The 21,904-nt window shown below is 39.8% G+C and overlaps 1 protein-coding gene across 2 annotated transcripts in view; it reads left to right on the top strand.

Annotated features, from left to right (window-relative positions):
• The window catches only part of LOC122405580 (uncharacterized), a 74,156-nt gene that overhangs the window by 11,868 nt on the left and 40,384 nt on the right, over positions 1–21,904 (top strand). The window contains exon 2 of one of the 2 annotated variants that reach the window (XM_043410452.1): positions 10,375–10,564. The exons of the other annotated variant lie outside the window; for it this stretch is intronic. Within the exon in view, the coding sequence (XP_043266387.1) occupies positions 10,501–10,564 (64 nt within the window). The 5' untranslated portion in view covers positions 10,375–10,500. The remainder of the gene's footprint in view (positions 1–10,374; positions 10,565–21,904) is intronic. 2 annotated transcript variants of the gene reach the window in all.

Raw genomic sequence — 21,904 nt, 5'->3', positions numbered from 1 at the left:
TCAATGTAATTAAAAGCCATTAATTAATCGGGGATCGATCACTGACCGAGCCCAAAATTTCATTCGACCCTGGCTAAAATACTTAAGTTTATTATGTAAAAAATCGCTCTACAGAGCGTAAAGAGAAAACACAGTGGGATCAAGAAAAAAGTGTCAATAAAAAGACAGAAGACTATGACAGGAATGGCCCAAGCCAAGAAGAAACAAAATCCCGAAATAAGCAAATGTGAGGTTCCGAGTGCTCGTTTTACCAATTTTTTTTTTCGTTTTATTCCCATTGTTATTGTGTACGTTTTTATAAACTTCGTGTACGAAGCGTTCAGTCGTTATATGGAAAGATAAACGATTTTTTACGCACAGCAAAACCCTTTAAAATAGCAAGTCAGTCGACTATCTATTTAAACTCTGTGTAAACTTCAAGACTTTCTTAAGAGAATCGTTTCGTGCACTACCTTAAAATTCTTTTTTGTTTTCTCTTTTATGTTTCTGCGTCTGGAACATTTGCGACAAGAACGAATGAAAATTCAACCCTGCGAGGGGGGTGGGGGGGGGGGGGGGGGGGGCGATCGAGAAATGTAATTTTTGAAAACGGAAGTAAATATAATAAATTTCTGTCCCAACTATCAGTTTTCGGCCTCTTATGAGTTGAAATCAATACGTTCAACGACACGTACGGAATACACGTGGGACATTTATAATTTTTTGCTTCTTCAAATCTTGATACGAGTATATACCATTGCAAATCCGGTCTGGCTGATTAAAGCACTCATTATTTCCAAACTGAATTCGAGTCACGATCCTCGTGAAGCTTCTTGCGCCTCACACCTCTCACACATATGGGCTATTCTTTCGCAATATACAAAAATTTTCCGACTCTTATATTTCACTCTCTCGTTTAAGCTCTTGAACTTGGATTGATGAAGAAATGACTCAAATGAATAAAAGCAAGAGATCTGGTAAACTCACAAGTGCACAACAAACATTTCAATTCCTTCGAAACCACATCGAGAAATGACGCTGAAATTTGCAACGTTGGAGGCCAACGAAATCATCTAAAAAACCTCTCCAATAATTCTATAATTATCCAATTCTGTTACCTACCTAATTTGCAATTCGTAATTTTTCAACCCACATCAATGATCCGTGAAATAAAAAAATGACTTATAAATCTCTTTTTCGTCAATTCCGTTGGACTCCAACTTTCCACTTCCACTCGCTCTGCTTTCGTCCCGAACGATGATCGCACACTTTTGAACGCGGGGCTCCCTAAACAATTTGTTAAATTTGACGACACAGTTTCAAAAGTACGAGAATACCCTTGCTGCGATGCTCTTTCAAAAGAAATAATTAACGCTGGGTTTCATAAAAAATACACAATTCGGTGGATTTTTAATTGAAAACGAGGCTTTCTCGGAGTGAGCAAGAAATGACAAATTATTCGAGCAGATCATTTCGCCTGGAACTCCATATGGGGGCGATGTGACAGCACCGAAGAGATGAAAAGAATATTCTGTATTGAACCTGCACATCCACCCTCTCTGTGCCCGTATTAGTGGCAGCTACTGCTGCTGCTGCTGCTGCTGCTGCTGCTCTTTTGCACGATGAAAAGTCTCGAATAATTTCCTCGTGCGGGGGGAGAAAGAAGGAAGAGAGAAAGAGAGAGAGAGCGAGAGGGCTCAGCACTGAGGTGGCCAGGAAGAGTCGTTTTCACGCGAACGAGAATATATTCCTGCGGCTTACCGTCGTCACTCTTTCGGCTAAGCTACTTGTTCAATTTGGAACGTTCTCTAGCTTCGTGAGCGATCAAGTTTTCGTGCATTCGAAGCAGCGCACAGTCTGCGCGAGGGTGTGTTGTGGCGTTGCATCGAGGGAGGCAAACTCCCCTCGCAGCGAGTCCCTGTTCACTCATACGTATATGCGCGCGATCACCTATTTCTAGATCTCTGATGAAAAAAACTCTGAGCTCCCATAATTTCGACCCTCCGAGCTGTACTTGGGCTTTCAACATGGAATGAAGTTTCGTGTACCCCCTTTATTGAGCTTTGAGTTTCCCTGATCCTCATTTTGGACCGAGAGGGGGCATGAATTCTCAAACTTTGCTGTTCGATCGAAGAATTTTTCATTGTATTTTTATCATTTCTGTATATTCGATTATCCTCGAAAACTTTCGAGCTGACGAGGCGACGCTGAAACCCGTGTCTACGGATCTTCAAAGCAGCTTTTTTTTCTCGGTTCTTCATCCATGAGACGGATTCATATAAAAAGTATTTTCCTCATTTAATTACGATCTCGTTGTTCGTTCCTTTCGATTTTGTTCAATTTTGCCGATTATCGTGTCGTCTCGCTTTCTGCTGGGAATTCCTAAACGGGGTGAAAACAGCTCTTGAGCCGCAATAACGATATGATTTGTTGAATACGAACAAACATCGCGTTGCATTCGAACGATGCAACGCAAAGCCTCGTTCATTATTTGTTGTAGTAATATATGTTACAAGTTTTAAAGTGCATAGACCACCTTAAATTACACGCCGCATTCGTCGAGCAATCTTTTCGTGTACGATAATATATAACGCACTCGTTCCAAGCACCGCACGAGAGCAGTGTTTGTGGTGGAAGAATTGTACGTGGAACGTACGTGCTCCAATGTCGTTTAGCGAGCGTTAAAGTACGAACGACTCGGACAGAGCGTGGTTTCTCTCTCCCTCGCTCTCTTTCTCTCGGTATATCATGTCCGCTCTATAAAAACACGCTACTCTCCTGACTGAATACATGTGCAAATTGCGTTTACACCTATTCGAAGCTTAGTCAGCAACGAACGCATCGAATATACATGCGATTAATGTTTGAAAAAAACAAATTTGAAACGCATACGCGCAATTGCGTTCATAACGTGTGATAAATGGAGACGAAATTCCTTCGATCCGTTAATCGATGCAATTTCTCACGCTCGCCGGCCAAAAAGAATTCTTCTCATTCGTATCTCAGGCTTAGTCAGCCCCTCGGAAAAATAATCGAGGAGCGAAGCCTCGTGATATATTTTTGCAAAAACGAGAAAGACTCCGCATTCTTGCAATCGTTTCGTCGTCGTTGTAAATATTTTAGTGAGTAGCCTGTCACGATATTCTCTCCGATGGAATTTCCTTACGAGACATATCAATTGAACTGGAGAAAAAAATCTCACGAAATAACCAAGCAATCGGGGCGCTTGGGGGAAAGCTTCTGCTTCTGCCATTTTTCCAACTTCTATCGTTAATGTCTCTTTTAAGAATTCGGTAACGCTTTATTTTTATCGTCGCTATGGATTCTTTACATATTTTTCCATCTGTGAGACAGTTTGTGTGTCAGGAATTTAGAATTATTTGGCACATGAATTATTGAATAGAAATGTACAAATTTTACGATTTTTCAAGCTTCAATTCTTTATTGAATGTTCGATAACCTGACCTGAAATTTCGCCAATAAATTCGCACGCACTTTCACTTGACTGTTACTTAAAATCACTTGTTTGTAGAATATTCGGGTTCGTGGAAGGAATACCTTGGAAAAATGACGAATATTTAGAAAAAGGCGTAAGAAACATAGTACGGGGATCGATTTCCAGTAACTCGACAATTTCAGCTCCACTGTAGCAGCAGAAAGTGAAGCTCTCTCGCACACCAGACGAGCGAATCTCAGAACGTCTTCTTATCAATTCGCGAACTCGTTAATATTCTAAACGAATAAAAACCGAGATAACAAATTTTCAAAGTTATTACGCCTGCTCGAAGAGTTACTAAGATAAGAATAAGTAGGTAATGTGGCATAATGCAATGAAAAACACAAACTGTACGCGATGATGCTCCCGCAGTCAAAGAGCCTCTGAGCAAACGCACGTTTGCTGTTCATTGACAGTATCGGGTCAGTGGTAAACACAAGTTTAATACCGTCCAAACGGGCACTTGGGGCACCGTTTCATAATGTAATTGGGAAACTTGAAAGGTCGTTATACCGTGGGGAGCTTCGTTGTTTATCGCTATCATAATATTAAGTGACGTCTTCGTGAGAGTGAAGCTCACGAATCATCCTAAACATTCGTATACATATTCGTCGAGGCAGAGAGAAAGTTATGGACAAGCGAAATTCAGTGATAAACTCAGGAACAAAGGAAGGGCGCCTGGCCGAGCCGGGGGGAAGGGGAAGAACAGAAATTTGGAATTGCACAGAGCATCGTCGCCGGGAGATAATATTGTAGGTAAAGCCGCAAAATCGAGAGTAACAGTACCGTAGCTTGACGCTTGTTGATAAAAAAAAAAAAAAAAAAAAAAAAAATGAAAAAAAATGAAAATAAAAATAAAAACGAAGGAAGAAAAAAGGAGGGAACACGGTAGAGAGCAACGCTGTCGGAGAAACGGAGAGAGAAACGTTAGGGAGGCCGAGGGAAAGGGGGCGCTCAGCACACCCACCTACGGTCTCTCGGATCCGCACGTATCAACGCGGCGCTGTCGGGCCTCGGCAACGAGACAAGGTTTGCTCGATCCGAGCGAGAACCCGTAGAGCGTACACGAACCGTTCGTTCTCTGCTGGCACGGCTCCGGAGAGCCTTCCGTGCGCGTACCAAAAGGAGGGTTCTCAACTGCTGCACATCAACCGCGAGCGAGAAAAACTTCACTTTATTACGAAGGGAAACGTCCCACGGAACGCTTCCAAGTCTCGCTGCTGCTGCTGCTGCTGCTGTGAACGAAATATAACGGCGCGCGATGCAACGCGCAGATCGGATGAGCGCGGCAGTGGGTTGCAGCAAAAAATGAAAGACGAAGCGACGGTTCTCAACTGCCCGGAATTTTTCGAGAAATTTTTCACTTCCTTGTTCACGGAAGATACTTCCTCTTGGCGAATTCCCTCCGGAAAGCCCTCGCGTTGACACACTTCGGGTGCTCACGATCGAACGAAAACTCTGGACTTTTGGGCTTTCATGTACGTTTTTGACTCCGGAGGGACGTCAACGCATTCGTTTTCCGTTCGACACGCACGCCTCGTATCGTAGATTTTTGCTGAGATGGATAACAAACTGAAAATGCGTGTGAACGCGAAATGTCATTGGAGGAATGAAATTTCTCGATGTGGAAAAATTGAGGGGTTTATCGTCGTGGCTCGAGGACTGAGTAAATACGGAGCACCGTCGTTACGGTTTGATGCAGTGATGGCCGCCACATAACAGTACAGGGCTTCGTATTTTTTTTTTCAATTTCATCTAAAATCTCGTCGACTATTCTTCAAATTATCTTGTTCGCATACAAACACCTGTTTCGGTGGGGAATGACGGTGCGATTAATCCGATGCGGATACGCAGACGGGGGGAGTCGCGGGTGTGCGATGCGCGGAATAAAAGCCGCATGAAAACGTGATTGAGTTTGTTTAGCAATTGAGATTATTCGAAACTCGAATATAAGACGCTCGGTGGAATCTCTCGCGTCGCTTCATATTTTCCATTTATTATTATCACTTTCCTGGCTCATGCTTTTCATGCTAATCGTTAACTCACAACGATCATTCGTATTTTATCGAAGAATTCCTCGCAGTTTATTCAGGCATCGAGCATTTTGACGTTTTGCTGAAAAATTAGTTTCATCACTGATCGATACGGTGGATTTACCGTCGTCGAAACCTGTCATTGTACTCAGCAAAACGTAAATCCTGCTATAAAACGAATAACGAGGGTTTTTCACACCTTTTCCGAACGTTCCCATTCCCTGAGAATTATCACTAATCTGTAATAAATCTGTTACGACCATACGGGTGTAAAATCGTTTTGAAAACCTTCGGCAAAGTTGTTCGATACTAAAATTCAATTGAAAAAGCTCACCCGTCGAGTTTTAATCGCGTTCAGAAGGTTTTGGTTTTAATAAAAACGGTTCAATAATTCCGGACGTTAAGGAAGTTCACCGGGAACTAATGGAGCAGATCGAAAATTTCAACTTTAAGAGTCGTAATTTAGAAATATCCTAGAAACATACAACGTGCATTTATTCCCGGAATAAATTTGTGACCGATTTTTCAAGTGCCACAAAATCAAATTCTTCCGCTCATACTATTTTATATTTTCGAGAAAAGATCTTATTCTCATGGGCGCCAAATTTTTGATTTTCAAACAACTCGAGAAAATCGTGTAATGTTGAAAAATTTCGAAATTTCGATGCAATACCTTCAAAGAAATATCATATCAAACATAATCAAAACAAGAAATTTTTATCGGGAATATTATTTTCTACAACCAAGTAATAGAGACTTTATAAAACAGCTATCATTTAATCAACAACTAATTTCAAAGAAAAATATCGAAATTATAGGATCTACCGTCCACTTGTCGAGAAAACAATTCACGAAAATCACATTTTTTGAACGATTCGGATTCAATCAATGAAGTAAGATCCTCCCAACTTTGAAGAGCCAAAAACGAGACTAAGAAAATATAATGTTTTCAGATATCAATGATTTCTTGGGAAATCCTTGTTACCGGTGAAAATTACTTGGGAATGGCAAAAGAAAAGCACTTATTTGAGGTTAACGAGTAATAACGACACGAACGTTGGAAGGTTTGACAACGCCATGAGCCACACAGATACGCGTATAAAAAGAAAATGGCTGTTGTCACATTTTGCTTGACGATTTGACTTCGAAAGTATTAAAACCGCTATAATAATAATATTAAAAATTGTTCAATCTCAACAAACAAGTTGCACATAATTTCAATAATTTCGAGAATATATTTTAATCGTTTCTTCGATTATGAAAAGAGTAAAAAAGTGTTCAGTTGCTTTTTCAAATCACAAGTACCGCATGATCTTCCTCAAGATAGCCATCGAGATACCGAGCAGTTTACTCATTTCTTATATGGTGACTGAACGGTATAGAAAAGAGAAAAAACTAACGAGTACGTTTTCCTGTGCACGCTGATTAAAGTGCACACTGCAGCATTCGTCTCGACGTATAACAGTTGCGGGTTTGGTAATAATTTCCTTGGAAAGGGGTCACGACCTTCAGGACATTTGTCCTCCTACCTCAGCGCAATTCTTACGGGGAACCGAGTACAAGTGAGACACACATACACACACACAGAAAGAGAATGAGAATAAAGATAAAACGAGACGAAGGGAGAGAGAATATGAATGACCTGGCACGGTACACGTGTTCGCAATCCCTTGTACCACTTATTCCACTTTCCGTCGAGGAAGGAGCGCCCTTGGGGGTTTCGAAGTCCTTCTCTCTCTCTCTATCTCTCGTTCTCTCTCTTTCGTTCTCTCCGCCTTTTTCTCATCGCTTTCTCTTCGTGGCTTCTGCTCCCTTGAGAATTTATAAACAGGTCTATACTCTTATTTCTCTCTCGCTCTTTCTCTTCTCCATGATATTTTTCTCTGAACCTCGTTGTTTCACTATTTACGTTCATCGTCTGTGAACGATATTCACCTGTTTTTATAATTCCTCCCTGTCCGTACCCTTTTTCTAACACAAATCCGAATTTCACGAAACGAAATTTTTGTAAGCGCAGAAATGGATCAATCGATTATCAATGACTATGTACACACGCTTTTTAAGTGAGCTCATGTTTGAACGAATATTTCTCCTTTTTCGTGCCTAAAAATTTTCGTATTTTAATTATTACTGCATCTTAGGCATATTTAAAGTCACGTGTTGTGACCTTATATCTCATGTTACGTAATTGTGTATCCATTATTAAATGTATTATTTATAAACTCGTCGTAGTTAATGCGAATGATAAAAGTATCTTTCTTTTATTATCTAGAAAACGAATAGTATTATTTTTTTCGCACTAGAATCGGCACATATTTTTGTTAATTATTCATTGGCTTCATAGAAGCGGTGAAATATTCTCGAACGTGCATGAATTATGGAATAATCGCTGTATTTATTGAAACGGAGCGATTTAATTACATTAGACAACGAGGAAATATTATGGTGAATCGTTATCATCTAATTATTCGGTCAACTGTATGTTCAATTTCTGTACAAATATGTCCGAACGTTCAATCTGCATTGTGCATTTGTTGGATTGGAAAAAGCTTATAAATGAACGTTGTTTATGGCCAGATGAGAAGGGCTTTTTAAAATTCAAGCCTTCAAGTTAATTAGTGCAACTTAATTATATCGCAATACATGGCTGGCACTGATATATGCGAGAGCATTTCGTCTTCGAAATTGGCCAGGCTTTTAAACAAAATGACTGGTAACATCAATCGATTTGTTGCCAAAGTATTGCGCTCAAAAAACCTCAGGACTCGAAACATCCGAATCCGTTGCCACAATTATTTGAGCACAACAACGCTGAAGTTGGACCAACAACGTTGGAGTCCAACGAAATCGAGGAAAAAAACATTTGTAATTCACTCATTTTTTATTTCACGAAGTATCGGTGCAGGTTGAAAAACTACAAATTGCAAGTTCGATAGGGAACGAAATTGTAAAATTACTGGAATTATTGGAGGGTTTTTTTACATCATTTCGTTGGACTCCAACGTTGCAAATTTCAGCATCGTTTCAGCACACAATTTGTAACCGTTTTTGTATTAAAATGAACTCGGGAGAGTATTACTATTTGCTAGGGTCGAAGAAAAAGCTCAAAGAATATTCAGTGCAATTTTATTTTCCTATGATCACGCTTTAAACCCGATCGAAATTCGCCAGCTCGCGTTTCAAGAATTCGGTCAGTTTGAAGAAAAATTTCAAGTCGATATCTCGGATTTGGCCTCATGGTCATACTCCCTTAAATTATTAATCGTGTAATGAAAATTCGGTAGTGACTAAGATAATGCCCTGTGCAAGATGAGAACTACCTTCTCGAATGATCAATTTTTAAGGTGGTTCATTTCAAGTAGATTGTACGAAATGAAGTTTGATGAAAAGGAATCTTTTTCAATTTCCTGGCCGTACTCTTTTAAGGTTGTTGTGGGCCGAAGCGTGAGGGGGGCGCCCCTCATGCTTCGTGCACGTAACCGATGAATTATTACCAACTGTTTGTCGTCAAATCATCGTCGTATTTGATGTAATTTTTCGAGAAAAAAATCCACATCAGTTTAAAAGAATTTTCTTGTTTGACAAACTATAATGCTTACAGGAATTATTTATACTAGTTTATGGCATTATTTTCGATAATTTGTTGAGATCAATTATTGCAAGATGAACTGGCAACAACGTAAATAATCACCCATGACAATATGCTACGCGCCCCGTTTTTAACCTCAAAATCGAAATATTTGTTTCTCAGCCCCATGAACATCGGTCCGGGAAAAAAAATGTCGCTAAGGTACGAAGCACTTGTGCCGTCTACTCTGCAGTTACCATGTTTCCGAATTCTCATATTTGGTGTGCTCAATTATTGGAAAAATTCGTGATTATAATCATTAATAATTCCGAATCGGTACTTTAAATGATTATTTTTAAGGCACCAAAAGTTAGTCCGATGTTCCACAATATACTGAAAATCGTTCGGAACATTCCCATAAACATAGTGTGATGAGCACACCAAATACTCCAACTTGGCGATTTTTTTTTTAAATAACCGTTCTGTGGATCGTTTTGAAATTTGACGAGTTGATCTGTAAAGGAATCATGGACGTTCACGAAAAATGTCACCTCAGCGACATCGTTTCGTCCTGAGCCCAGCACGACAACCTTAAAACAAGCAAGCATAGCATCGTCTGCGTGTGTCAAAATATAAATAAGTTTCGACTTTCTCAATTTGTAAATACAAATATTTTGAATGCTTCAAATATATTGAACGAAAGTTAAATGCGACGCTGAAGTTAGCAACGTTGGAGTCCAACGAAATTAACGAAAATAACATTTGCAACTCGCCAATTTTTTATTTCACGAAGCATCGGTCTAGGTTAAAAAACTAAAAATTGCAAATTAATAGGATTGGAGAATAACCGGAATTGTTGGAGAGTTTTTTCAAATGATTTCGTTGGACTCGAACGTTGCGCATACTTCAGCGTCACAATAATGCTGAAATATAAAAAATTTCGTTCTCACTGCTTCGGGGTTTAGAAAAATAATAAAATGTTAGAGTGAACATTAGATTAGATACGTAGAGTGGACTGCTTAGAATAGCGATAGAATATAATTCACTATAATTGTAAATCGACAAAAAAGAAATAATGTTTTAAATCCAATCGTTGTTTGCACGAACCTCTTTGATGTCAATGTCATCAGCATCCGAGATGTGCAAGAAAATGGCTGTCTTGATAAGCTGTGCTCGTATATTGTTGCTTAACGAGGCGAGTTATTGCTAATCGTCGTTGTTTAACCGTAGATGACGTTTAACGTATGTGAATCCCTCGTAACTGCAGAGGTGCCGTTTTTTTCTGTGCTTTTTCGCAGACAAACCTCGGAAAAAGCGTGCCCCTGTGCTAGAAACTTCGGGAACGAGTTCTGAAAGGAAATTCAGGCGGCAGGTTTTAACACCTTCGTTCCGCCGAGACGAGAGAAAGAGAATAAGTATTAAGTATGAGGGAACGGACGCCTTCTGCGGACGACACCCCGAAACGGGCCCCGCCGGCTCCACCCCGAGGTGAGTTTTGGTCTCCCCTCGTCCCTGCATTCCATTTTCAATAGATTTTATTTTCGTTTCAACAAACACGAATAAAAATACCATAAAAAACGAGTCTTTGCTTCGCTTTTCATTCGATGTTTAGCAAGCTGCATCAATAAAGTGGGGTAAACTAATCAAATTTGTTGGTCCAACAAAAATCCTTTGTCAGAAGTATTTATTTGTGCCAACAAAGTGTTCGAATCAGTCAAATTTTCCTCCGAGTTCGCGAGATTTTCATTCGCTCTTTCACACTTCAATAAAACTTTTGTTCGATCAGCAAATTTATTTTCTCAATGCCGGTACATGAAACGACGTCGACGCGAGTCATTTTTGAATGGAAAATTCGAGTCAACCGTTCATTTATAAATCAACAAAACAGCGACAACATCGATGTGAAACAATGTTGAAAATATTTTCTCAGTCAAACATTAATAATGGTGCTTCCAATGTGTGCACATTTGAAAATCGAAACTCGCGATGTGATTCCGCATCGAGCAGTCCAACTTTCAGACTCTTATCCAACGTCTTCGTTGCCTCGATACGTACGGCGTGCTCGTGCAATGGAGACACAAGTGTTGTCTCTGCGGGGACGAGAGTGCTGCAGCCATTCAACGTTTGCTTAGCAAGTCCCTTCTATACATATTCATATATCTAACCCGCGAGTGCGTATGCTTGTGTCGAGACTAAATTATGCAACTTCTATGTTAGTGAACACGAATTCAAGTTCTGACAGAGTATCGCGACAACTGAGAGAAGCAGATAAGAAGAGAGAGAGAGAGAAAGGCGAAAGAGTGACGAAGACAGTCATAATTTTATGAGTCTCGAGCTCGTCTACAGGGCGACTTGAAAGTTGTCACACACCACGATTGAGTGTATACATTGAACTATAAAATACACTCAAAAGAGAATCAACTCACAAAAACAGCAGTTTGCTTTCTCATTTTTTGTAATTCCTCCTTTGCGGGAATAAGAAATTTTTAATTTTCTAAAAATAGGGCGATTTCCAATGATGTTTTTTCGATTGTGGCGCTGAAGTTTGCAACGTCGGAGCCCAACGAAATGATGTAAAAAAACTCTCGAACAATTCCAGTAAATCTCCAATTTTGCTGCCGAATCTGAAATTTGTAATTTTTCCTTCATCAAAATGATTCGGGAAATAAAAAAATGATGAATTAGAAATGTTTTTTTTTTTTCGTTTATTCCGTTGGAATCTAACGTTGGAAACTTCAGTGTCGTTTTCCATTGCGTTTTTATCAGATTCGTCAGAATAATTGCACTCGTTGGCAATTTTGGTAAAATTGAGTTCAACGAGTTCCTTTTCATGAGGAATCCGGCGATTTGGAGTCAGTTTGAAAAAACTGTTCGATCCCGATCCGAAATGGAGTAGGTGGAAAAAGAATTCTGTTGGATCGTCAAATCGCGGTCAGGGGTCAACGAAATGGCTGAGAGTGGTTGCTGCATTTCTACGCAGGATCTATAATGGCCGATTCGGGTTCAAAAGAAGCTGCACAGTTATCATGGAAATTTCAAACGATTCGATTCCGAATGTGATTGAAACTCAATATACGAGCGAACGATCGCGCGCGAGTATTGCAAACGCGCAGCAGTAGAATGTTGATGTGAAACGTGGACAGCGGCGTCACACGAAAGATCATGTACGGACCGCACGCCTGTCAGTTGCGTCAGGGACGAATATGAAATAACTCGATCCTCCTGAAAATCGAATTATCCATTTGGATTACTCGTCGGGATAAATCGAGTTTTGGAACTGTGCACTGGGAACAGGGGGAGAAAAAGGGAGCCCGAAGTGCATAAATCGTTGTTGACAGATTCACTGTCTCCAGTCGGAGCACGAATTCAGACTTCGCAATCGAAGTAATCGCATTTCTATTGAAATATTTCGAGTATCATTATTTTTGCCATTATTTCGGTTTTTCTTTCATACTTCTGGGAAGGAGCAATTCAAAACCCATTCCAATCGCTAAAGTAGAACTTTACACTTGTGATTTTCACGCGGTGGCGTTCGATTTCGAGCGAGTAAAAAAAAAAACAGACTCGTAGCTGATTCGAAGCGGAAAGGGTTACTCTGGAAGGTGGACCACTGGCTCGTGGCTCGATGAGGAACGCAGTTAATTACGCGTTCACTTGTGAATATGCCCTGTGGCTTTTACGGCTTGCGAGGTTTCGGTAAAAGTTTCAACTGGCAATTACAACATTGTACGCAGCCTAGGAAAAAAGTGGAAATCTCTGCTCTTGAAGATGCGGAGTAAAAATATTTTTGCGGACATCGATGAAGCCTTTACACTCGTTGTCAGGTTCGATTTCGTTGGGAATGGATTCGACAGAAGAGAATTACACGCTCTCCGCGAACCGGCTTAAATACCGCAATGGAAAACATTTATCGAAAGTTCCAACTTTCTCAATTTGTCAATACAAACATTTCGAATTCTTCAAATATATTGAACCAACGTCAAATACGACGCTGAAGTTCGCAACGTCGGACTCCAACGAAATTAACGAAAATAACATTTCCAACCAATTTTTTACTTCACGAAGCATCGCGCTGCAGGTTAAAAAACTACAAATTGAAAATTAGGCAGGTAACAGAATTGCAGAATTACTGGAATCGTTGGAGAGTTTTTCAGATCATTTCGTTGGACTCCAACCTTGCAAACCTAAGTTAAAATTGAACGTCCAAAAAATGGGTTAAAAAAGCATTTACGCGTAGTTGGAGTTACGAATTTTCGACTTGCACGCAAAAGGATCGAAAGCATCAACTGCTTCGAATTAAGATGGTTGTCTCCGAGGTTTGTTTAGCTTCGAATGGTTCGTACGGAGCAGGAATAGATCGTTGATAACTATACGCTATGCTGAGCCATCGTTAAAGCCATGCCTTTCTGGCGCAGTCTTTCCTCTTCCTATCTCGAGTTCTTTGGGTTTAGTGCGGCTGCTGGCCAGCTCCCGGGGCTGCTATATGGTAGGTCGCATCGTCAAACCGTTGGGTCGATCGTCTGGACGCCACGATGGAGGAGGGCGACGCCTGTTCTCTCTCTTTCTCTTCTCGCTTCCTGCTTCTTTCTCCAGCTCTCTCGCTCTTCCACATTTTTTCCAACTTTCTATCTCTGTTCTCTTTCACTACTGGCTGTGCCGGTAAGAAGGGACTAGCGGACGTGGGGCTCGCATCTTTCTTTAACGTCACTCTCCTCGAGTGCGTCACACAGCGAGAAAACTCTTCAGCTCGTTCCTGTGTCGACGTACGTCAACATTGCCGATACACAGACCTCTTTCCACTTCTCTAGCCATAGCTGCGCGGCTCAGAGTCATTATTTTGAACCCCAGATAACCGTACTTGGTATGCCGGACGATAGGGCTCGTTTCATGACGCTGAAGTTTGCAGCGTTCGAGTGCACCGGAACGATCTAAAAAAAAGCTCTGATTATTAGAGTAATTCTTCGATTTCGTTTCCTCCCGAATTTCCAATTCGTTAGTTTTCCACATGAATTATTCGTGAAATAAAAAAATGATGAATTGCACTTTTTTTTTCGTTTATTTCGTTGTACTCCGGAGTTGCGAAGTTTGGTGTCGTATCGATTAACAGTATCGATCCGCTCTTCATCCGGTTTAATCTCATCGTATCTACATTGCTGCAAAGTATATTTGGCCACGCGCCACTCGGAATACGACTTCATTCAAACATGTCAAGTTGGAAGCACGCAAACGTCACACAATTCTCCGGTTCGAGAATTAGCGATTACAACGCTTTTTAAAGACGAATAAAAAACGGAAGGTGCCTGTGGATGAACCGGAGTCCGATGGAGGGAAAAAGGGAAGGCGAATATCGTACGCGCTCTATCTCGACGCTTGGTAAAAAATGGAGATATTTCGAAAAAGATCCTGGCACATTGGACATGATCTCTGCTTAAATAAGAAGCTGGAAAAACTCATTTCAAAGCAATGAACGACGACAGAAAGAAGAAAAAATTCACACCCGATTCCAGCGCATGTCAAGTTTCACTCTCACATAAATCGATCCCGCTACAAAATGGACGTTTCGTTGCATCATTGGAACCTTTGAAAGACGAGCTCCTTTTGTTACAATTATTACTTTGGCGGATGAGTGTCTGAACTGTTGCCAGAGGTCAGGTGCAGGTCGGTTCCGTTCCGGCCAAATATTCTTCTGAATTGATCTGAGCAAGAAAAAAAGCTTCCAGCTTGACATAAGAAAAGTTCTGATAAGAATCGTGAAAAGAAATTTCGCTCGATAAGATTCAGTTGTAACGCAATTTTACTGCGAACGATTGTGTCCAATTTCGCACTATTGGAATGCCACGATACGCCTTTTTCTCCAGCAGAGCTCAATTATCATATCCAATTTGGTTGTGAGGCTTAATTGAGGATGAATCTTGTTTCTCTGCGACCTATAAACTGAATCAGCGTGCTAATCAGGTACGAAAAATTGACTGAGCGAGAAGACAATAAGGAAGAAATCTTTTAATGCACTACTCGGAAGTGATTTTATAACAAGTTATTTGCATCGTTTGGGACCATTTCGATCGTATTTTAGTTGTGAAAGTTTGACGATCGTAATGAATAAGTTTATGAAAAGAAGTAGCGGTGGCTCGGCGCCAAGCATGAAAGAAACGAGCCCAGAACAACTGACGCATTTTTCTAACTCGAGTACGACGGTTTTCGGAGCTTTTTTTAAACCGCTCTTACAGGGGTGGGGATCAAATGTTGGAATGACTAAAATTTCGAACAGCTAAAATCTCGAGTTTATAAACTTCCAATGATAATATGGAGACAGATAGACTAGATAATCTATCTAGAACATTATCACCAAATTTGATCAATTTATTAATATTTAGACTTCTGTATCGAAACTCCTTAAGGAGGGTGGATCGCGACGATTCAATGTTGCCATGCTAAACCATGTTAAAAATATGAAGAATTTTAAAATGATAAGAAATTAATAAAATTTGGTAAATGTATTCTTTAAAAATATATAAGACAATATGAATTTTTTTTAGATTTTTTTACCTCATAGCTTTCGAGTAATTGAACACTAAAGTTCACGTGTATAAGCATAGAGTTTACCTATATATAGTCATACATCTCGTGCATAAGAACTTCGATTTAACGCTCAATTATTCGATAACCATTTGGTGAAAAAATTTGAAAAAAATTGTATTTGTACACAAGATGTCAAACAATGCTATCACCAAATTTTATAAAATTATGATTATTTTGATTTCGTGATCCACTCTCCTTAACGGACTCGAACGTTTTCTCCTGAGATTCCGATTTATGAGGGACAAAAACAAAAACGAACCGACACGAGAATGCCGCACGAAGATCAAGGCTGTAATTCCTGCATTAAGAGGAACGAGCACACATTCCGACCTAGGATCATGCGATGAGACATTGAGTGGAGGATTTTCAAGGGGATTTATATGCACTCGCGGGGCTTCAAGTGATAAAACATTCCTCATCAGTCACTCTCAATGCTGCTGGATACATGTGAATGCAGTCACGTTCAATTGCAAGGCAACGCTCAATTTCAATTTGATCGCGAGCACGGATTGCCCGACTCACGAACACCGGATCGATACTTTTCAGCAAATTTCGTCGCTAGTCCTCCGACTCTAATTTTTTTATGTTCGGAAGCGAATCGAACAGTTCGCAGTTGCGTTTCGGTAAACGTGCGAAACGCACGGGGTGTCGTTAAAAACTGGATGCGTTTGCAAAAAATTGACACGCTCAGCGATCCGTCATTACGGAGAAGCGTGTCGCCCACCGCCCCGTTCACCAAATGCGACATCGACGAGTTTTTTTCAGCACGCCAAATCGTCCTCTTCTCGTGGACTTTTTTAGGATTATTCGGTTCGCACTTTTTCTGATGAAACATCAGCTTTAACAGGGCAGCAAGCTGCAAAGCTCAATTTTATCGAATTTACTGTGAAAAACAGAGCGACTACAAAGTTTCCGGTGCACCCCGAGGGTTCCGAGATTCTGACTTCAGACGCGTATCCTCGAATGGGCGAGCAATTTCTTCCTCAAATAGCTGATAACTCGCCATAGAAGCGAGGCTGAAGTCTGCAACGTTAGAGTCCAACGGAATGAAGGAAAAAAATATTTTTAATTGACCAATTTTTTATTTCGCAAAGCATCGGTGCAGGTTAAAAAACTACGAATTGCAAATTCGGCAGGAAACGAAATCGGAGAATTACTGGAATCATTGGAGGGCTTTTTTAGATCATTTCGTTGGACTCCGACGTTGCAAACTTCAGTGTCACGAGTATCCCATTTTTTTCGAACATCGAGTGCTCGACTACGTTGCGACGATGTGCCCTCGATCGGGTTGAAATCGAATGTTGCGTTTCCATTGTACGTAGGTACAACAGCACATCAATGATGGGAATGTTGCAAAGTTGAGAATAATGTTAGCTGCCGCCACGTTTCTTCACAACAACAACAAAAAAACATGTTGGTATACATGCACAGTCGCGATTGTCAAGATTTCTCTCAACTTTACTACGGTTCGTTAGCACTGAACATCGAGAGTAATTAGCAAGTTATAATTATCGCATCACTTCGTACCAGAGTTTAGAAACTTTTTCAGAATATTTCCTGGTTGATATTCATTATCGGGTAAATGCCAACGAAAATACCATTTTCTATTCATGCATCGATGTGTGTATGTTTTTATTTACGAGGACAATTTCAATCGTTCCGTACACGGAGAGATTTAAATTTGAAAAATTACCGTTCAGTAACGACAGTGCGGTGACGAGCTGCAATCCATCATATTATTATGGGAAAGACATGGAATTTTTCTATTAAAATAATATTCATTTTTGACAGTAGAAACTTTTACCGGAGTATTTAATAAATTTTGACGTCACGGCAAATTTTACCGCCCTGCACTGTACAAATTTTCGTACGAATGTTTATGCTACGATGCGGCTATGCTGGGGACATGTTGGAGTGTCTTGTCGCTACATCGATGACGCTGAAGTTTGCAACATTGGAGTCCAACAAAATGATGTAAAAAAACTCTCGAACGATTCCAGTAAATCTCCAATTTTGTTCCCTGCCGAATTTGCAATTCGTAATTTTTCATCCCACCTCAGTGATTCGTCAAATAAAAAAATGATGAATTACCAATCATTTTATTCGTTCATTTCGTTGGACTCCAGCGTCGTGCAAATTTCAGCGTCGTGCTACATGGGCCTATTTCCCCATTCTTTTTATATGCTCAGCCCTTTGTTGAAGTGTGTAAATCCCCGTTTCGGTGTGTTACGAAATTCGGAAACGAGTGATCGATGCCTACGTTAGGGCAAAGACGTTTGACCGTGATGCGACGCAAAATTAACTAAACTTTTTGTAAATTTTAGCATACCTACCGTAAATTTCACAATCTGCAATATTTACTATTATAAAACTGAAAATTCCGCAAAATATTGAAAATTTAACAGTGCGCTACTGGAATAAATATTTTTCGTTAACTTGTCCCCGCACACAAATATATCCGGCTAATTTTACAGTGAATTTCACGCTAAATATTACCGTTTTATTCTCTCCGTGCAGGTCAAACTGCAACTACATCTCAATTGTTCCTGCGTATTTCGAGAAAAACTGAGCAGGAGTCATTGTTTGAGGGTCACCGATCCCAGTACGCAAAAAAAAAAATCAATGATTCCGGTGCCGCGTCTAGAAACATTTCTTTTAAATGTTCCTTGTACGATTTAAATCCATTTGAAAATTACGACTCTCAAACATTTGTCAGGAATTATAATTTATAAAAACTTCACGTATTTACAACTGCGCTGGCGTCCTAATACGGTTGAATGGTCCGGAATTACTCTACCAAAATTTCCATCGCTCTTTATATAACTCAATTGAGGAAGTGTATGACCATTGCCAGCACTAATCGCGACTTATTATGCAAAAGCCGAACATAGTTTTGTTGATAAATCGGTCCTACCTTAACAACGTGAACCCCGATATTTAATTCTACGAAAGTTGCACAGTTTCGTAAGTAGAAGCCCCTTCGATCCGATTATTTTCATCCGGGAATAACTGGCCTCTGCATGATAAAGCTGAGAGCTCTCCCTGTTTGTGTGCATTGCTGATAAGACAGACCGCGTTCTCTCCGAATTTAAAGCCTGAACATCCAGCTTTACAACTAATTTTTCATTCTCAACTTTCGGTCACTTTAAGGAGGGTGGATCACGAAATCAAAATAATCAGAATTTTATAAAATTTGGTGACAGCATTGTTCGACATCTTGTGTACAAATACAATTTTTTTCAAATTTTTTCACCAAATGGTTATCGAATAATTGAGCGTTAAATCGAAGTTCTTATGCACGAGATGTATAACTGTATATATGTAACTCTATGCTTATACACGTGAACTCTAGTGTTCAATTACTCGAGAGCTATGTGGTAGAAAAATCTAAAAAAATTCATATTGTCTTATATATTTTTAAAGAATACATTTACCAAATTTTATTAAATTCTTATCATTTTGAAATTATTATTATTTTTAACATGGTTTAGCATGGCAACATTGTATCGTCGCGATCCACCCTCCTTAAGGATATTTGGTACAGGATTACAATGTTGCCATGCTAAACCATGCTAAAAACATAAAAAATTTCAAAATGATCAGAATTTTATAAAATTTGGTGAACATATTCTTTAGTGCCAAATTTGACTATACACATTTTTTAAGATTTTTCTTCTGTACAATTATCGATCACTAAAGTTCACGTGGATAAGCATAGCGTTTCCATATACATATAGGTATACATTCCGGGCATAAGAAATCTGCTTTAATGCGTAATTACTCGATATACTCGATAACTAAGTAGAAGAAAATTTTGAAAAAAATTGTGTTTTCGCACTTGATGTTGAAGAACACCATCACCAAATTTGATCAATTTCTAATTATTTAGACTTTTGTACCATACATTGTTAAACATTAAATTATTATGTTCGTAAATCTGTAAAAAGTAAAGAGATTATTGCGCAAATGTGTAGTGGGGGTTGAAGACTTTCGCGTGTCCCTAAGAGTTCCAGACCACTTTTCCTACAATTTCTATCGTTTCATGAATCGTACTGAAACGTTGTAAAAACTTTGTGCGTTACAAATTCTACAACAAAGTAAGCCATGTCATGAGCAGGGGGGAAACTCTAGCCCGGTTCGTCATACCTTCGAAACAGCCCCGTGTACATTGTTCATTTCCATGCTTGCTGGAATGCTTGCTCTCAAATACTTTGATGTTGCCCATTTTGTCAGAATTTCGCGTTATTCCATAATCCACGTGGAACATTTGTTTGGTCAACTTTTTAAAGACTGATGCTTACACGGAGAGAATTAAATCTGAAAAATTACCGTCCAGTAACGACAGTGCGACGACGAGCTGCAACTCATGATATTATTGTGGAAGAAAAATTGTATTTTCCTATAAATTAAATAATATTTATTATTCCAAGCAGTATTTAGGAAATTTTGACGTCCTATCGGCAATATTTACTGTTATGAAAAATTCTGTAAAATCTTTGAGATTTTACAGTACTTTTCGTTAACTTGTCCATGCAGTCAAACCCTTATCATGGTAATAAATGGTACAGTAAATTTCACGCTAAATATTACCGTTTAATGCTCTCCGTGTAGCATAAAAAATTATTTGTAAGTTTGCAGAAGTGCATCACAAATCTAAACCGAAACAATCCTTTATTTGAAGCAGTAACTTATTATATCTCGTTTCTGGTTATTCGGACCTGGAGCCGGCGTCTGGTTGAAGGCAGAATAAAAAAACGAGGAAAACTAGTCTTCGCGATATCCGACGGAGTAGCGAAAACTTAGTCGTTTTTATCAACACTGAAAACTAGTTCTTCGAAAGAAATATCGAGCTGTGTTGGTTTCATCCAAAGTTATAGACGTTCGTCTGGATGTACGATAAAATGAACATTTTTCCACTCTCGAAAAGTTGTCGGTCCAACGTCACGAGAAATCAAAAGCTGTCTCTAAAAAGTACATTCGTTTGAAAATATCTAAAAAAAAGTAGCCAGCGAAAAAAGCATGCGTGACTCATCCCCGGTTTTTCTAAGCTTCAGAACCGTCAATCGCGTCCATTCTCCAGACGCTCGACACGGAAAAACTGCCTTTTTGTATCGAGGTTCAAAAATCTAATGACGGAAAAGTACAAAAAGAGGGCTGCGAAGGGTCTAAGTTCGTGGCAACACGCACACGCGTGGGCGGCATGAAAAAATGCCAATTTTGGCCTTCGATCGGTCCACTCTTGACCGTACGCATAACTGATTGTCGCATGTTCTTTAAATATTTCGATCTTGGAGATAAACTGAACTCGCTCTTTCCTGCTCTTCGTCTCTCGCTGCCTCTCTCGCCGCTACAATTCGTCTCGAAAGCTCGGAGTAATTCTTCTCTGTACTTGGTGAATTTCTTAGCGTTAACAATGGAGCTGTGCACAAGGGTTTTCGAAGGAAAAAAGGAATGACGGCGGAGGCAGACGAGATGGCGGTGCGCTCGAGTCACGCGAAGAATAGAAAAGACAGGAGAGGCGAATATAGGAGGGGAATAAGATAGAAACTGGATAGAGCCTTGGGCGACTTGTGTGAGGCCGATGCAGAATGAGCGATATGCTAGTTTCGTAACTCGAGTGGCGCGGCCCTGGTGGCGAGTTCAGACGTCATATATTATTAGTACAACGCGAGATGGACGTTCGTATGTGTCTGTATAGGGCGTTTCAAAAATCGGGCGAAACCTTTCGTCGCAAATGGGATTAGGGCTGCTTGCTTGCAAGTGTGGCGAAATCATCATTTCGCAACTGAAGTTCCCGCTTAACTAATGGCGTGGCTAATTTCGTTTGGAGTTGGTGGGAATCGTGTGTCAGTAATTCTCAGTTAAATTAGCTCCGCCCTGGGCGTTCGACGGATTTCATGCGAGAAATAATCCCGACAATGCAATGATTTAATTGCAATCTGATGAATTACGAAGCTTTATTAAAAATCACGAGGGCCCTACAGCATCGTTGATGCCTTACAGAGCAGTGTCTAAAACGCGCTCAAAGAAAAACTGTATTTAGAAGAGATAGCAATAGAAATTAATAAAAATAATGTTTACACATTGTTTATTAGTATTTAAACTTTGTAAAAAAATTTATTTCATTTTTTTCAAACACTGCAACATAAAAAATCACGTTTCTCGAAGCACTATATGAACAAAAAGTTGCTCCACGGTCTGCATCAATGCTTCTTGACATGTCGATAGATCTGCAAAACGTTAAAAAAT

The sequence above is a fragment of the Venturia canescens genome, chromosome 1 (genome assembly GCF_019457755.1).
Source record: "Venturia canescens isolate UGA chromosome 1, ASM1945775v1, whole genome shotgun sequence".
NCBI lineage: Eukaryota > Metazoa > Arthropoda > Insecta > Hymenoptera > Ichneumonidae > Venturia > Venturia canescens.
This window is presented reverse-complemented; position numbering and strand designations above follow the sequence as displayed.